The sequence below is a fragment of the Danaus plexippus genome, chromosome 26, assembly GCF_018135715.1.
Source record: "Danaus plexippus chromosome 26, MEX_DaPlex, whole genome shotgun sequence".
Classification (NCBI taxonomy): domain Eukaryota; kingdom Metazoa; phylum Arthropoda; class Insecta; order Lepidoptera; family Nymphalidae; genus Danaus; species Danaus plexippus.
Genome location: NC_083554.1, coordinates 5260600 through 5277521, shown reverse-complemented (window position 1 = coordinate 5277521; position 16922 = coordinate 5260600). Strand labels below are relative to the sequence as shown.

At 28.8% G+C, this 16922-nt stretch overlaps 1 protein-coding gene across 3 annotated transcripts in view; it reads left to right on the top strand.

Annotated features, from left to right (window-relative positions):
- The first annotated feature begins 343 nt into the window (after window positions 1-343).
- LOC116774522 (stromal interaction molecule homolog) overlaps window positions 344-16922 on the top strand; it is a 29249-nt gene continuing 12670 nt past the window's right edge. For 2 of the 3 annotated variants that reach the window (XM_061524880.1, XM_061524879.1), the window contains exons 1-4: window positions 344-735; window positions 12983-13113; window positions 14932-15051; window positions 15805-15917. In XM_061524880.1, coding sequence (XP_061380864.1) covers window positions 570-735; window positions 12983-13113; window positions 14932-15051; window positions 15805-15917 — 530 coding nt within the window. In that variant the 5' untranslated portion in view covers window positions 344-569. The remainder of the gene's footprint in view (window positions 736-12982; window positions 13114-14931; window positions 15052-15804; window positions 15918-16922) is intronic. The other variant, XM_061524881.1, reaches the window with a different exon arrangement.

Sequence of the window (16922 nt, the reverse complement as noted above, 5' to 3'; positions counted from 1 at the left end):
ACGTCATATGACGTCACATATTTTATTGATTTGATCTACTTTTCATGGTATAATTATGCTTTATCAATTCTATACGTTATTTACGTGAACACTAACGTTTTTAAACTAAGAAACAATGTTACAAAGCACTCGTTTTAATGTATATATTTTTTTATATTTATTGAACACAAAATACTTTAACATTGAAAAATATATAAAAAATATTTATGTCAAGCTTATAACGTAGCTTTAATTAAGTAAGTAAATAACTAAAATAATAATTAAAATCATTCTTTGTCATAGACTATAAATAATCCTGTAATAATGGCTCTTTATTTAATCTGTTACAAAATGTTGCCCGATGTTGTGACAAAAAAGGCTACGTCAAATTCTAAACGACCTCACAAAATTTTCTTCTGTGATAACTCCAGTAGTTTCAAGTTTAACAAATGTTTTGTGCTCGTGCGATGTGATCATCAGGAATATATGAATATTTTTTACCTGTAAAGTTTTATAATGTGTATAGAGTGCAATATAGCGGTTGTGTATAGCTATCAGTTTTATTAGTTTTGTGTCATTGAGATATCACAATGCGTATCGGTTTTCTATTATATTGGTGCGTATTTGCTATTCACTTGTGCAAAGCGGATGATGGAGAGAGGACAGAGTCCAGAGATGGCCGGAGGGCTCAATGGGGTCCTACCGTGAGGAGCAGTTCATTTACGAGCGAGTCGGCTTCAGTATCAAATGAGCTCAGTAAGTCGTCTTGACACCTGTTCGTGTCTTTTATTTCTTAGTTTCGAAGCCAAATACCAACAAGTATTTTAAGTGTGTCTAAAAAATTTTACGGATACAGTGAGGCTCTTGCGACGATAACTTCCGTGACTTTAAATGGAAATTAATAAACCTCCATCTGTGTTTTATGAGTTAAAATATATTTGTTACTGAAGGGTTAAATTTCAAATAACTGAACATTATACATTCAGGCAATAGAAATATTTTTTTTACATCTATTTATCTATTCAAGAAAATTTTCTAACACTTGAACAAATAAATTCTAAATAATAATAAAACACTTCCAATAAAAAAATAATATAAATATGTCATAACTATTCCCTATCATAAGCTATGAGTGAATTTTGTTTGTTTTTTTAACCACCATGTTTTATAATTTAACATTGATGGACCAGATGTTGCTGAGTGTGGGAAAATTGATACAAGTGAAGTTTTTTATACATTTATATAAATAAATACATTTCATTAAAGAAATAGATTTTGCATAAGAAACATATTAATAGTAGACCTTGGTTTACTTTTGAAAAAGAATTAAAAAAAAAACATCTAAAATAGTCCTATTTTCAAAAATATTTTATCTTATAAGAAAATTATGCTCTTCTATATAGTTTCTGTGCAAAAAATGGCTTTTGTTGTTACATATTTGTAAATTGTGATAATTGGCAATAAGTGTAGTCTGTCTGTATAGTGTTAAACATAAGGTTTTGTTACAGATACCTTAACAAAAAACATTGTTTCAATATTTTCTAACTATAACCTTATTTTAAAAGACGTTCAACTCAAATATTTTAAAAATTATGCCTAAAATATGCATATTCATTTATCTACAAATGTTTAGCTGTTAGCTGTCATGATTGTTTGAAGAATACTTCAGATAATCTCTTTAATTACTATACAAAGACATAATAAGTAGTCTAGTAATATTTTAACCTAATAATTAAGAGTTAACTTATCATTGTATTCAATTTGAAGGCTGTATGAGGATAACAAAATAGAATATTCTTCAGATAAAATTAAGTACTACTCTGAACTAACTTTCAATTAGTATGTTCATATAAATATTTGCAAAGACGGAATCGTGTTATGACGAGGTCAATAACCTGATTCCTTGAACAGTTCTATTAAATACATCATGTTTGGAGAACTGGACACAATGAGAGCGGTTTTGTTTGTTTAAAATTTTATCTTAAATTTAACAGACAACATGCTAGGAAAGGTTTGTTTATAAAACATTTCACTCAACAACATCATAAAACAGTACTATAATTCTTTTAAATATTTTTTCCATAACAATGATACCAATGTGTGGCAGTTAATATACTATATATATAATACTATATATGCCCATGACTTTGTTTGTGCAATATAGAAATCGTTTTATTTGCATTGGTAAAACTTATATCATCTCTTGAGTGAATGTAATCTAAGTTATATCTTATTATATTAGACATTTGGTGGGTAACTTACCTTTAAAAAGAGTTTTTAACCAGTATTGGCTGGAAACAACACATTAGTGGTCCAAAAATTAAAAAAATATATCCACATGCACAGAGTGAAAAGCTTGTTATATTACAAACAGACACTCCAAATATCTTAATTACATTTACAAAAGAGATTAGGTTTTAGTTTTGTATAATATGAATAAAATTTAAATATCTTATATATATATGTCATTTTGTAATTTTTTTTTTTGGATTAAATAACAATCAATTATTATTGCTCACAACCAAAAACTGAAGTTTATTTGATTAAAACTAAATATAATTCTTTCATTACATTTAAATTAACAATATACACTGATAAGGATATTTTAAAATATATTTATGTACATATTTTAATAACAGTATAGACACATGTATAGTAAATATTATGTATATATAGTTTGCTTTTTTGAATCACAGCTAATTGGTCCAACATGTACTTTGAAATTTTGAAATACACCTTTACATAGTCACATAAAATTATAAATCTGTAATTTTTTTTTAATTTAATGTACCTAAATGCTTCATGGTGTTCCTGAACTGATTACAAGCTCTGTGATCGCATTGGTTAAAATATCTCCTTCTCTAACAACCCGTTCCCGTCATCAAATGATATAAACATACATTTAATCTTGTTTTATATGTTGATAGTAACCTATATGTGACATAAATAAAACACTTTAAATATCAAAGAGTATAATAATTTATAAAGTTAATGTATAATTTGACATATTTAATACTGATTTTTGTCTGCGGCTTTGTTCGCGTGTGCTTCGGAAGTAGACTCAGAGTGTATAGCGCATTAAAATAATTTATATTTTAATTGAAGTTCAGCGAGATTTATAGATTGCATCACGTGAAGTCATACTAGATACTATGATCAATCGGGAACTGAAGGGAGCTTCTGCGTAAATTATAGAGTATATCTGTGTATATGTATGAAAAAGTTATGCTCTTTACATCTGTAGTCTCACAAACTTATTCGTTTATAATATTATTAGTTGGATAAATGTCTGAGATTACAATAATCAATGGCTTGTTAGTAATGAGATGTACTATTTTTGTACATCGCCGACTGTCTGAGATTTATCTCGGCTGTAAGGTGAGTCACAGCCGTCTGCCGAAACAGTACGACTCGACGCTATCTGATAACTTATCATATGTGAATAACCTGATAGTGCTAAAAGCATATGAAAACGCTTGCTTTTGATAACACGATCGGATTATTTTCTTATTAATGATAGGAATATTAAATATAGATTTATATGTACTTTTGATGTTACAAAGGTGTATATATGTATTAAATAACGATATTTTTGCAAATTTTTTTTGTTTTTTTTTTTATTTGTTTAATTTGATCTAACGTCATAATCTGTAATATATTTGTTATGATGTATATTTGCTATATTTTTACACAACATCACCGAATGTCATGTCAATATCGATGTCATACAATACACCACCTTGAGCTCGGTTGGGTAACTCGTTTAAACGGCGCGGACGTTTTGTTATAGACGCAAACACCAGCTTGGCAAGCGGTCGATTGTTCCCATGGCTATATCAGTGCAAGTCACTGTAGCATTATTTAATTTATATGATAGAATTAACGTCAAATAATTGTTATAAGTGTACCAAGTGTTTCGTCAGACTAAACACGTATAGTTTGAAGTTTTTATTAATGACTAATTTAAACTGGCAAATTTCTGTCAAGTTTAATAATGCGAATTCGTAGTTATATATTTGTATTGACTATTTCTGTTGCACGATATTTACTACGTAACCATATTAGAATGGCCTCCCAATAACTTATTGTTCTTTGTTAAGTGTTAAGTGTTCTATACAAGCCGTCAATTAATATCGTACAAGGCGAAGCAATATCGTAGCCTTAAATTTTATTTATTGTTTGAATAAAACCCGTTTTACACTAGTGAAATAATTTCATAAAATTTTCTCATAGCCATTAAACAGTATAATTACCCAGAGACCGTCTCAGACGTAAGAATTATATTCTAATCTATGGTTAAAACTGCAATAAATTCTCATTCCGTGCTATTTGGATTAATTTATTTCTGTTCTACTGAAAAAATATATGTATTTATAGAGAACCGTTCATTGTATTCGATAAACTAAAGAGTATGTTGTACTTTTGTTTTTAACTGTGAAAACTGTCGGTATTTATTCAATGTCCGATGTTTCTATATATTATAAGGTTTTACAAGAAACAGTTCAAAGCCGCGTAAAAGCAAAATATCACATAAAAAAAATATATTTTAATCAAATGTCATTTTACGTATTCCTAGTATTTCTTTGTTGAATTTTAACAGAACAGTGACAATCACGTAAACAAATGTATAAATTGATTTTCGGTTTTCCTATTTCACACTATTGACTTTTTTTATCTTGGTACCTAAAATTATTTGCTAGTGACATAAATTTGACTTGATAAAGGTTTTGTTGTATATATTTATGAATAGTATATTAATCAAATCTTATTTTCTTCCTTGACGATTACAAGCGTTAATTAAAAGTTTTCTTAACATTAAAACGTTCTCCTCGATGCGCGTGCGCAACCAAATGAGGGATTGCACAAATATTATAAATGCCTTTCTGTGGGCTGTTTTGTATCCTTACTACATGTTCACATCGTCAAACTACATACAGACAGTTTCTATTTTTTGTCAATAAATCAGATATAACCAACATCGCAATATATATATTTTTTTGAGTCTGACGATGGAGGCTCATGGTAAGAATACTTATGACATGAGAAAAATTCTCAGTAAAGTTTGGTAAAAAATTTTTAAAATTAATTTAGTTTGCGAATTAAAAACAATCCTTAGACAAAATGGCATTATATTGAAATCAATATTTCGTAACTTTTTATACAGATATATATATTATGTAATATACAATGTTATAACATTTTTCTTGATTAATACCATTCATTTAAAATAAGTTAACTTTATCGATATCATAAGGACTATCTATATAACCTTTATAGTGACTTTTCCTTCTATAACATGAATACTTTTGACCTTGGTGTTCGCGATTCAATCGCTTCACTTGAAAACGCTAATCATTTAAAAAAAACACGGCCGCCATTGAACTCGACGGAATCAAGATGGCAGTAAAACGAGTAAAATTTAAAATGAAATCACGTCTATTTGCTCGTTAGTTACCAAAAAACGAGTCATTTTTGTTAAAATTTTGTCATTTAAAATTGATGGTCACTGGTAGGTTGATGGTATAAAAAATAATGCGAACAACAAAGGAACAAGATAATTCCAAAAAAACTGTATATTCTAAACAAATTTTTAAATTATGTGTCGTGAAAACCTCATGTGACTATAGTATAGGCAATGTACATGTACCCTTTTTTTGATTAAACTGGATAGTGCTTGACTGTCATTCCACCTCTTGATAGGTGGAAATGAAGCCTTACTAGTTGAACCTACTATTATAATAACAGACTATTCAACCTTTTCTTGTAGAAAACAGGGTCACTGGCAGAGTATTCCAATTATTTGCTGTATTTACACATTTGGTTATAAAAAAAATCCGTAATTTTTCCACAAGTGCCGCCGATATTTGATACTCCTAAGGGGATTTATAATTTCCCGAAGTTTTTTAATTCCTATTCTTATTACGGCCTTAATCAAGAGGAAATATAATCTAACTATTTAATTTTAAAATTCTATGTAACTAATTACAAACAAATTGAGATTATGTATATTGGAAAATATTATGTACTATAATAAAAAATAAATATTGTATGCTACCTAGTATTACCGGCGATTCGGACTTTAATGATTTGGCTCACAGTTCATAGTCGAAGCTTATAGTTTGGGGCTCGAAGCGAAATTGAGACAGTACATATTGATGTATATATGCTTTATGAACTAGTACGTTCTTTCATAACATTGTGTGTTACCGTTGTATGTACGATTACGTAGTAAAAATAAGCATCTTATGCTCTAACAATAATATTATGACTGGGATTAATACGATATGCTAACAGTCTTATCAGTTGTGTACAGTGCGTCCCGTTTGCGAGTCCTTGGTAAAGATAAAATTATGTTTTATCCTTATATGGTTGCATTAAACTATGACCTTTCACTTCATATGGATAGCTTTGTATGTAGGACAAGAAACGCGAACATATGACACATGATTGTATATATAAAATATGTTTTTTTCATATTATATCGTTTAGCCCAAATTATAGATATGGAATATATATATTTAAATATTTTCTATATAACAAACCATATAATGATTGCCAAACAAAACAATTTTAAGCAGATAGATGGTAATATTACTTCTTAATTAGTTTACTATATCTTAATTTAATTTTTCACTTCAGATTTTAATGATACTGACGTAGTATTAGCGACGTTATTCGAGAATATTATATGTTTTACCGAATTATATCATCTTAAGTCTTCACTCTTACTACAAGTTTGCAAAAAAACTCAATACTGACGGTTTCGAGTTTTCCATTCATAAAACTTTTATCATCATAGTATTATAATGATGTCTAAGACTTTCGCGTGTATTCGTTTAAATGAAATTAATATTTTCGGATTTACTACGGACTTTTTATTATTTTAAACTACATACTGCCGACGTTACGGTTACTTAGCGATAACCGTGATCAAGGGCGGATGAAATGAAAGTGTCTATCAGTTGTCTAGTTACTTATAATGTCGTGACAAAATACTAGTTTTATTTACATGGTAGGTAAATTAATTTAGACATGGGAACTAAAACGGTTACTGGCAAAAACTTAAATATTATCTGATAAAACATAGCCACAGCTGTTGTATAAGTTTAGTTTAGTAATATTATATCGTTTTATATGTTTTCGTCACATTCATTATTCTTAATAAAAAATTCTAAACGGTATCGCTCTTAAACGTTGACAATTGTTTTACTTATGAGATTAATTGGAGATCAGTCGCTGTTGAATGACTGTTTAAATAAGCCTGGTTTTACACGTACATAATATTAATATTATTTTCATGTTTAATGTACTATTGTTTTATAAATATTAATTCTGAATAACTTTTATAGGTTATATGACGATTGGCTGTAATGAAGACAAATGATGGTTAATTTAAAATCATCTCGTATCGACCATTTATTGGCTTGGCAAAATATAATGAGATAATTCAGTTAATATTCCTTAATCTTAGATATTGAAAACTAATAACTGTGCGTCTAGCTTGACGTAGCACACTCATAGTAAGATACTCCCCTGTCACGAAGCTAAAATATGTTTTAGTTGATGAAGTATAAGTAGAAGTAAGAAGTGATGTAGTTGAACAATATATACATAATTTTAACTTTATAAAAGCTTACGCTAACGTAATGATTGCTATTACTTGCGATACAATATCCAAAAATAAATATCTATTAACTTAATAAGATTCCCATTAATAGGAAAGCATACGGTCGTGTGTACTGGGTATTATATATTTAATTTTTATATCGTCCATATGTTACGAACTGTACTTGTGCAATAATAACATTTCATTTGTGATTAAAAGCAATAAGTTACATAGACACGTAGCAAGGTCCTCTCGACAGCCACGTTATTGGATTAACGTGACCCTTGTGAGGTCTCAATTAATAATGTGATATAAATACATATATATATTAATGTTACAATTGCAACATTACACTTGTATCGTTTTTATGTATGTTCGTTTATCTTTTCCGCAAAAACTACATAACTGTGAATGATTTTAATTATATTCTAAATAAACAGCCAAAGATTCTTTGCTTAATCTCATGGAAGCGATAATGCTCTAGTGTATGAACTATAAATGTACTTCGTTAGATGTTATATAAAGTTATTTTCGACAAAGCATAGTGTTACGACATATATATATATATATTATTTAAATTATATTTTCCTACATATGAATGCATTAAATAGGATATGTGCAATTCAGACTATGCATAATAATGAAGCACTTGCAGTTTTCAATAAAAGCAGGGAGGCAAGACTGGATTAAGAAGATACCTTCATAACCTCTGACGTAAAATTAATACTCATTGTCTTAGCTATGAGATTTTTTTTTATCACCAAGTTCAATGTTGACCGTTTTACTTACTTACGTTTTCAATACGTGCTTCATCCAAACATTCCATCCTAATCAACAAATAATGTCTCAATAATATAAAATATATTATTGTTATATATAAAATAACTTCAAACTGTCTATATAAAATAATTAAAATTATATGAATTTAGTGATAAATCATGTAAAACAGCTTTATTGTTGGCAGCATTAGTACATAGATGTATAAACAGCATTATTCATCTCGCCTCCTAATATATAAATAAGTAATTTGTTCACCATAGTTGATTCACGCAGATGGTTGCCAAACAAATTTTAATATTTATAACAATGTACAAACAGAATGCGTTACATGTCACGTGTTTCAAGCGTCCCCTTACGGCGTTTGCATGTTTAGTACTATATATCCAACGAAACAAGATAAATTTTATAAACATATATGCATTTCTTCATAGTGTCTGCGATTTTTTTTTATATTTTGAAATTTTCAGACGCTATTGATGATATGTAAAATTTTCTTAAAGGCTTCGAATTTAATGAAATTATTACCTTAATATTTTACTAGACGAATAACCTTATATTTAAGCTTACATTATATAATCTGTCCACTTAACTCTATAGATGACGTAGCTATTTGTGTTATTAATAAAAAATATGTATCGTATTTACTGACAAATTATTTACATTCATGACCTCGCTCCAACGGCCAATAAACATTTAATAAGTAGGTATGGTGTCACTGTATTTCATGGGTTATTTTTATAGAATAAATGAGTGCGAAATTGTTGTAATTTTTAATTATTTATTTGTTTTCTGTTAATCCTGTTTAAAATGTATTAGATTTAAAAAAAAAAGAATTTAATCTCAAAATTGTTTTAATGTTTCAAATAAGTTTATGGAAATATAAACCTAATTATAATTTAAGTTATGTACGTTTTCCATTGAAAGCAATTGAACATTAATAAACACACTGATTACACAACAAGTCTCCCGTCCTGTCAAACTATTAACTGGTCGCGTTCTCATTGTGACAATATGTTTGGGACCTCACGATCTCATCTATTGCTAGGACGTTGTACTCGGACGGTTTGAAATTTTAAATTGTTCATACATTTTAACATCGACATACATATACGATGAATTTTGGTTGAAATAAGATTATTTCTTATTTTATATTTAATTATTTAATACATATATAACATTCAGATGTTATAAACGTAACATTATTTATGTTCAAAATATCGTAAAACAGTTTAGTAGTTTTTGTGTGAGTTAAAAACAAACAAACATTGTATCGATGATATTTATTATATTATAAGTACTTATTACGAAATGAAAAGTTTGAATCTAGTTTTCCATGTCTCGGATTTTAATTTTACGTAAAAAGTTTTGTCTATGGGTAACCTTCATGGTCATTTTTATCTGGCATATATAATAATTGTATAAAAACAAAATAGGTTATAAATTTATAATTAAATAACAATATAAATAATATCACGTCTACATTTTAGCTGAACTTTTACGTATTTTTTAGTTTAACTTTGAATACATACATTATATATACATATCTAATATGCTAAAGTAAAATGATTACATAAATAAACAGTTTGTTTGTTCGTGTAAAACATCAAGTGTCGTCCAATATTCAAGGTCACGATCACGGATACTGGTCCATTAATAAGATAAAACCTGCATCCGCTGATCCTGACATAAAATACCTACAGTGAGTGGGTAGTCACCAGATAGCACTTATCAGTAAGCTTACTACAGGTTCGTTGAAGTATATACGGAGAGTTTTCAGTTTTTTTTTTTTATTAATAAACTTACCTGCGTTGATACAGATTATCATTATCAATGAAATATTAGAATGTTCAATTAAATACATGTACCCTAATTGTAATTTGTTAGCTACAATACGCAATATAAGCAGTCACTACCTAACTTTCTAACGTATATAATATTTTCGATATAAATATTCTGGATTTCTGTTATATTATACAAAAAAGGATTATTTTAATTGTGTTATAAGTCGCGGTGGGCTAGAGGTTAAAGGCCCGCCTCTCGTGTATGAGGGTGCATAGTTGAAACCTGACAAGTACCAATGTGATTTTTCCAAGTCATATGTACTTTCTAAAAGTATTTAGACACCACTGACGGACGGTGAAGGAAAAGATCGTTAGGAAACTGACAAAAAATTTCATATCATAAGTTTGAAAACGCCAACCCGTCTTGAGCACGCGTGGTGTTTAATGCTCTAACCTTCTCCATGTGAGAAGTGGCCTTTGCTCCACAGTGGGCACCAGGAGGCTGATGATGATGAATTGTTCTTTTTATATTTTTTGTAACGTTAAAAGCAATATAATTTTTATTTCTGAATCTTTTTTTAAGTAATGTTAGTATCATTGTCATATTTAAATTAGTATTGGGCTATTTCAAATACGTATAATGTATAAATTTTAGACTCGCGTTGGGATTTGATTTCAAAACATAAAACGACATTGACTGATACGTTATCAGAGTTCATGTATGAACGATAAGAATTGTTTATTTTTGCATTAAATTAATCAAACTGTTTGTTTAAATTAATTCACTCTCTAAATCATTGTAGGTCTACATTTATAGATAGTTATATCTGTATGAATTCTCTCGTATTGTATAGTAAAATAAAACGATTAATTCTATGTAATATTTGAAATGAGGTTAATTATTTTGTTTTTATATCAATTATATAATATAAATCTTAAATGGGACATCTAATTATTATATAATGATTTATGGAAATTAACCAACTTATCTAGATCTAGATTAGTAGGCAAATAATTATTTATCTATATTAGACATCCATAGTATATTATGTGTCAATAAAGATGAATGTGGTTGAATTTTTCATCTTATATGTATCCTTACTAAGGGTTTCCGTCGTGAAATTAATCAGACAGTTTAAAGTTATCCTTTCATAAATGTACGTTAGTAATGGTGTGAAAATGTATGAATGCTGAAATCAGAACTGTCTGTTTAGACAGACGACGAACTCTGGTAAGTTAATTAATACCACTATCAAATAAATACTCAATATATGCATATATATGACAAAACAGAGGCTGTCAAGACGATTTTTTTTTTATCTTAATAACAGCAGTTTCCGTATTTTTCATGTTCATACAAACGAAGCGAAATATAACCAAGTATTGTATGAAATCGGTTATTTATTTAATATGTTTAAGACGATATGTTATAATTTTTCTATATATCAACCTTTGTGTACTAAGGACGATATGACAGATAAGGCTTCAACTGAATCTAGATATGTAGGTCGATTTAAAAATTCATATTTGCGTGGCATATCGAGAACATTCCTCCAACACAGATGTATGTGTGCGTGTGTGTGTGTGTATGTGTGTGTGTTTGATAAATCGAAATTTTATTGACTGTTTGTTGTTAATATCTAGCTATATACTCATATGTGTTTATACATAGTAACTACCTATATACTATAACTTGTATATATTTCTTTGTAATTTGGATGTGTTTATGTCTGTTAAAGACGATTTTGCTTAACGGATATCAATCATAATTTCTCTTAAGTTTAGAAACAGTTTGTAAAACATCAATTTCTCATAATAAATAACATATTAACCTATAAGTAAAGGTAACAAAACATAGTTAAATTATTAGTAGTCAGCTCACTTACGTACATCTAAGCGCATAACTAGACCTTACACAAAAATATGTTGAATTACGTATAAAATTACATTATTGAAGCTATTTTCTTATTTTATTCAATTAACGTGCTATATTTGAGCAATATAATCGTTTTTAATTTAAGTACTTGTCACTATATTTAATGAAATTATTTTAATTTAATTACAAGCAAATTTAATATCCGTCAGTGATTAAAATTGTTGTTAAAAAACTGGATTGATGAACCACTCACCGTATCCGTAAAGTTGATTCGTATCCGTTATTTTAATGTTTTATTTATTTATATCATAAATAGTGCTTATTTAATGTTTTAACTAAACAATGTTTGTTACAGCATACGTATAATTATAACGATTGCCTTTATATATTTCCGGTGATAATTATTATATAGGATTTCCGGATTTCATGCTTTTACGGTTTTTAATGAAATATGTATATGAGTATATGAATTTTAACAAATAAATAAAATACGATCTCTCTTCAAAACAACGTCGTACTAACTATAAGCTGACAAATGTCCCTAAATTTTTATTTAATTAAATACATTCATATAATGTACTCCGTTAGTCATGTACGAATAATTTAATTAAACACAACGTATTTATATAGGTAGTGTATATTTTACTAATTTATCTAATTCTAAGAATTATACAAACTCTTTTCAGTTTCGTCTCAATCTATCTTGGATTAACAAAGACTATAAAATATAAAGTTACCATTAAAGTTGTCATTAATAGATATAAATATATATTTTTATATAAAATGCAAACTTTCTCACCGTCCGTTGTCTATGAATTTGTCTATTAGCACCTATTACATACGACTATATCTATTAAGTAACGTAAATGTAATAATAATATTTAAAGTTTTGTGCTTTGTAAATTAAATTCTATTTTTTTTTATGCACCAGATGAATAAATTACTTAATATATATTGCAGTACTTCTGGAGGCCTGTAATAACGAGCCGGCGTGTCTCCAAGACCACGCTGGTCTTGAGGCCATCACACAGCTCCACCGACAGCTGGATGACGACGCGAATGGAAATGTTGATCTCAGTGAGAGTGATGACGTAAGTGTTTAACCTCCACCAGGTGTGATGAACTATGACGTCACTAAAGCTTTTTCTTCATATATTCAATACTATTAGTATAGCATCCAATTATTTGCTAATATAAAATGATTGTAGTTTTATTTGTGTATTTTTTTTAATTTTGTTCGCTTTTTAAATAATTTATTTAATCTTAAATATATAAAACCTCTTTCGTAAGACATTTTTTTAAACCCGTGTGTGATAAGCCGTACATAAAATAACTACTATACATTTGGTTTGATGAGAATAAATAGATCCTTGTGGTAGTATGAACTATGAAGTATCAATAAAAGGAATATAATGAGATCTAAGACTCTCGCGATTATTCGTTTAAATAAAACAAATATTTACAGCTTTAGTACGCGTATTTTATTATTTTAAACTGCATACTCCAGACGAGTTAAAAATGTTTGTCAGTTGTGATAGTATTATAAGACCAACTGACAGACATTTTCATCTCGTCTGCCCGTGGTCAAGGTTGCTGCTAAGTAACCAAAAAGTCGGGTGTGTGTAGTTAAGATATTAAAAAAACGCGTTGTTAATCCGAAAATATTAATTTTATTTATTGGAAACATATTTCATAGTCAAATCGGATAAGATGTGATCTTAATTGAAGGGTTGAGATAAACTATTATTATTTTTAACAAAAGTTATAAGTAAAATGCATTATTGTTACTTTTATATACTCTTTGTTTTGCATTTATTAAATACATCGTATTGTATCCATTATAATAAGCATTGCTCGTACTCATCTCGTGTGACGTTGGTTCCTTAATTGTGTAACAAAATATTTTGCATCTGAATGTTATACTTATCTTTGTTTGAATAAAACGTCGTTTAAAGCCTCCTTGGTGCCAATAAATGAAAATGTACGTCTATCGTTCGACCTTGGCCTGCATATTTTTTTTTTCCTTAAAAGAACCGTCTGGAAAAATTCGATACAGTACAAGGAAACTTGGAGATGTCATTAGAATTTTTACATGTTTTCAATTCACATTTCAATTTCCGGTAGCGGAAATGACGTAATCGAATCTTTAAAGTGAAACAGCTCGTACAAAATGTAATAGTTAAAATACAAAAGAAAGGAAATTTAATCAGTTTATTACGAATTACAATTAGTGATGTAGCCAATATTTTTTTTTTGACGATAGTTTTTGTAACACAATCGAATCGGTCGTGCAAAATAAACAACACTCAATTATGTTAACACTAACGCGTTCTTAAACGTGGCACGTTGAAATAACATAGTGATATAGACATACATATACATGTTAATACACGTATGTATGTTTGAAATTAAATTACCCAAAAATCAACAAATATATATGGAATTGCGATGATGGGTGATAAGGTTTTAGGATGCTAACTAGGCCGTGAATAGCAAGTTGAAACTATCGAGCGAACTTGGAGATAAGAACTAGTATAAAACATATCACACATTGTATTATAGTTGTGCCCGCGACTTAATATTATTTATATATTAATAAAATGAAATCGATTTTTTTAAACAAAAACAGCTACAGGCACAGTTTATTACGGGAGTGTACCAATGTTATTCCTCTCGATATCACTTCAACCGTTTCAGAGATAAGACGGAATAGACAGACAAAAAGATATAAATTGGGATACGTAGCTGTGTATCTATACATGTATATGTATTAAGTGAAAACATATTATATAAGAATCAGACACTCAAATTTATAATTATTTGTATAAATATCAAAATACTATCAAATATTCCAACGATACAATATATTTTTCTTCCAAATTCAACGATGGGATGTCCATTAATTCCAGTTCTTACGCGAGGAGCTTCAATACGACAGCGGCTATGAGAAGCGCCAGCGAGCCTTCCATCACAACGACGACATGCACATATCTGTCAAAGAACTTTGGGAGGCCTGGCTACGGTCAGAGGTAACCAAGCAAATCATATTATGATTAATTTACACACATACAACCTTAACAATATCGTTAGAAATACGAGTTAATGATAAGCATAGTGAACTATTTTTTTTTTATTTTTTGGACTCAGTTATTATTTTTATGTAATGATTTATTAAATTTTAATTCAACATTTAAAATGTTACGTTCCATTTGCGCTATCATAAATATTTATAATTTTTATTTTACAAACACAAAGAAACATCGATAAATTAGTTACAGATACTTAAATTATACTAAATGGTTGAAGAATGTACATTCCCATATTGTATATATTTTTTTATAACACATCTAACATTTAACATTAAAGTCGTGGTGGCCTGGAGGTCAAAAGGCCCGCCTCTCATACGTGAGGGCGTGGGTTCGAATCCTGGCAAGTACCAATATGATCTTTTCCGAATCATATGTACTTCCCAAGAGTATTTAGACACCACTGACGGACGGTGAAGGAAAACATCGTGAGGAAATCTGGTCTTATAATTTAAAATTATAAGATTGAAATCGCCAACCCGTCTCGAGCAAGCGTGGTGATTAATGCTCTAACCTTCTCCACGTAAGAGGAGTCCTTTGCTCAGCAGTGGGCTCCTATAGGCTGATGATGATGATGATGATCTAACATTAAGGAAAAATTACTTTGGAAAGATATCATATAAATAATAATATACATATAAGTTACATATATATAAAAATTTATAATCTTCATTATATTATGTCATATTTTGACAGGTCCACAATTGGACGGTGGAGCAGACTGTGGTGTGGCTGTCCGAGTCTGTGGAGTTGCCGCAGTACAGGACGCTGTTCTTGCAACATAGAATCACTGGTGCAGCATTACCGAGGTAAGGATGAATACGCATACATGTACATACTCACACACATACACAGATACACACAGAAAATATATATATATATTACTAATATCATAAATTTACAGACATTTGACATTAATTTACCTTAGTATGAATGAATGGTTTTCTACGAAACTTTCCGATAATCCAAATTAGACACCAATATAAGGCATTTTCATTAATCGATTCATAAATAACGTGTATTTAAAAGCGGAACACGTCAGAACAATTGTATTTTGTATTGAGTTACATCAAACAGACGATAGATGTCGCTGACGGTTGGGTGGTCAACATAATATATGTTATATATATTTAGTATAAATTAATTTCTGTCTGAACATATTTGTGAAGTCGCGGACATATACTAGTTTATATAGAGATGTATGTATGTGTCCTTAACATCATTTTTTTTTAAAGTTATCTTTACAATTGGGTTCAGAGTGACATATGTATTTAAACATATTAGTCACCAACCAGCAGCGCCATCTATTATCAAATGCTGTCATACAAAATACATTTAATTTAATAACACAAATTACACGGATTTCCTTAATAAATTCTAGTTTACATGTTTTTTATGTGAATGATTTAAATTAATTTGTTTTTCATTATAATACGTTCAATGGTTTTTGCGTTAATGAGAAACAAACGTGCATACGTAATATCTTTATACATCACCCCAAAGGAAGATCACGTAGAAAACGAATTATCTTTTTTTTATTAAATTATTTGATTACTTTTTATAATTTCTTGAAATTAATAGTATTTGGTATCTTATATATAAGAAGCAAATAGCCCGCTATTAAGAGTTTATGTATAATCCTCCTAATATGTTTAAATAAATTATTTAAATCATTTTTCGTTTTAACGTATTTTTTTTTTATTAATATATATTTCGTATTTGCACTTCAAACAGACGTGTAACCGTTATTATTATTATTAAGAATATATATATTATTATTATATATATATTATTATTATTAAGAATAATATGAC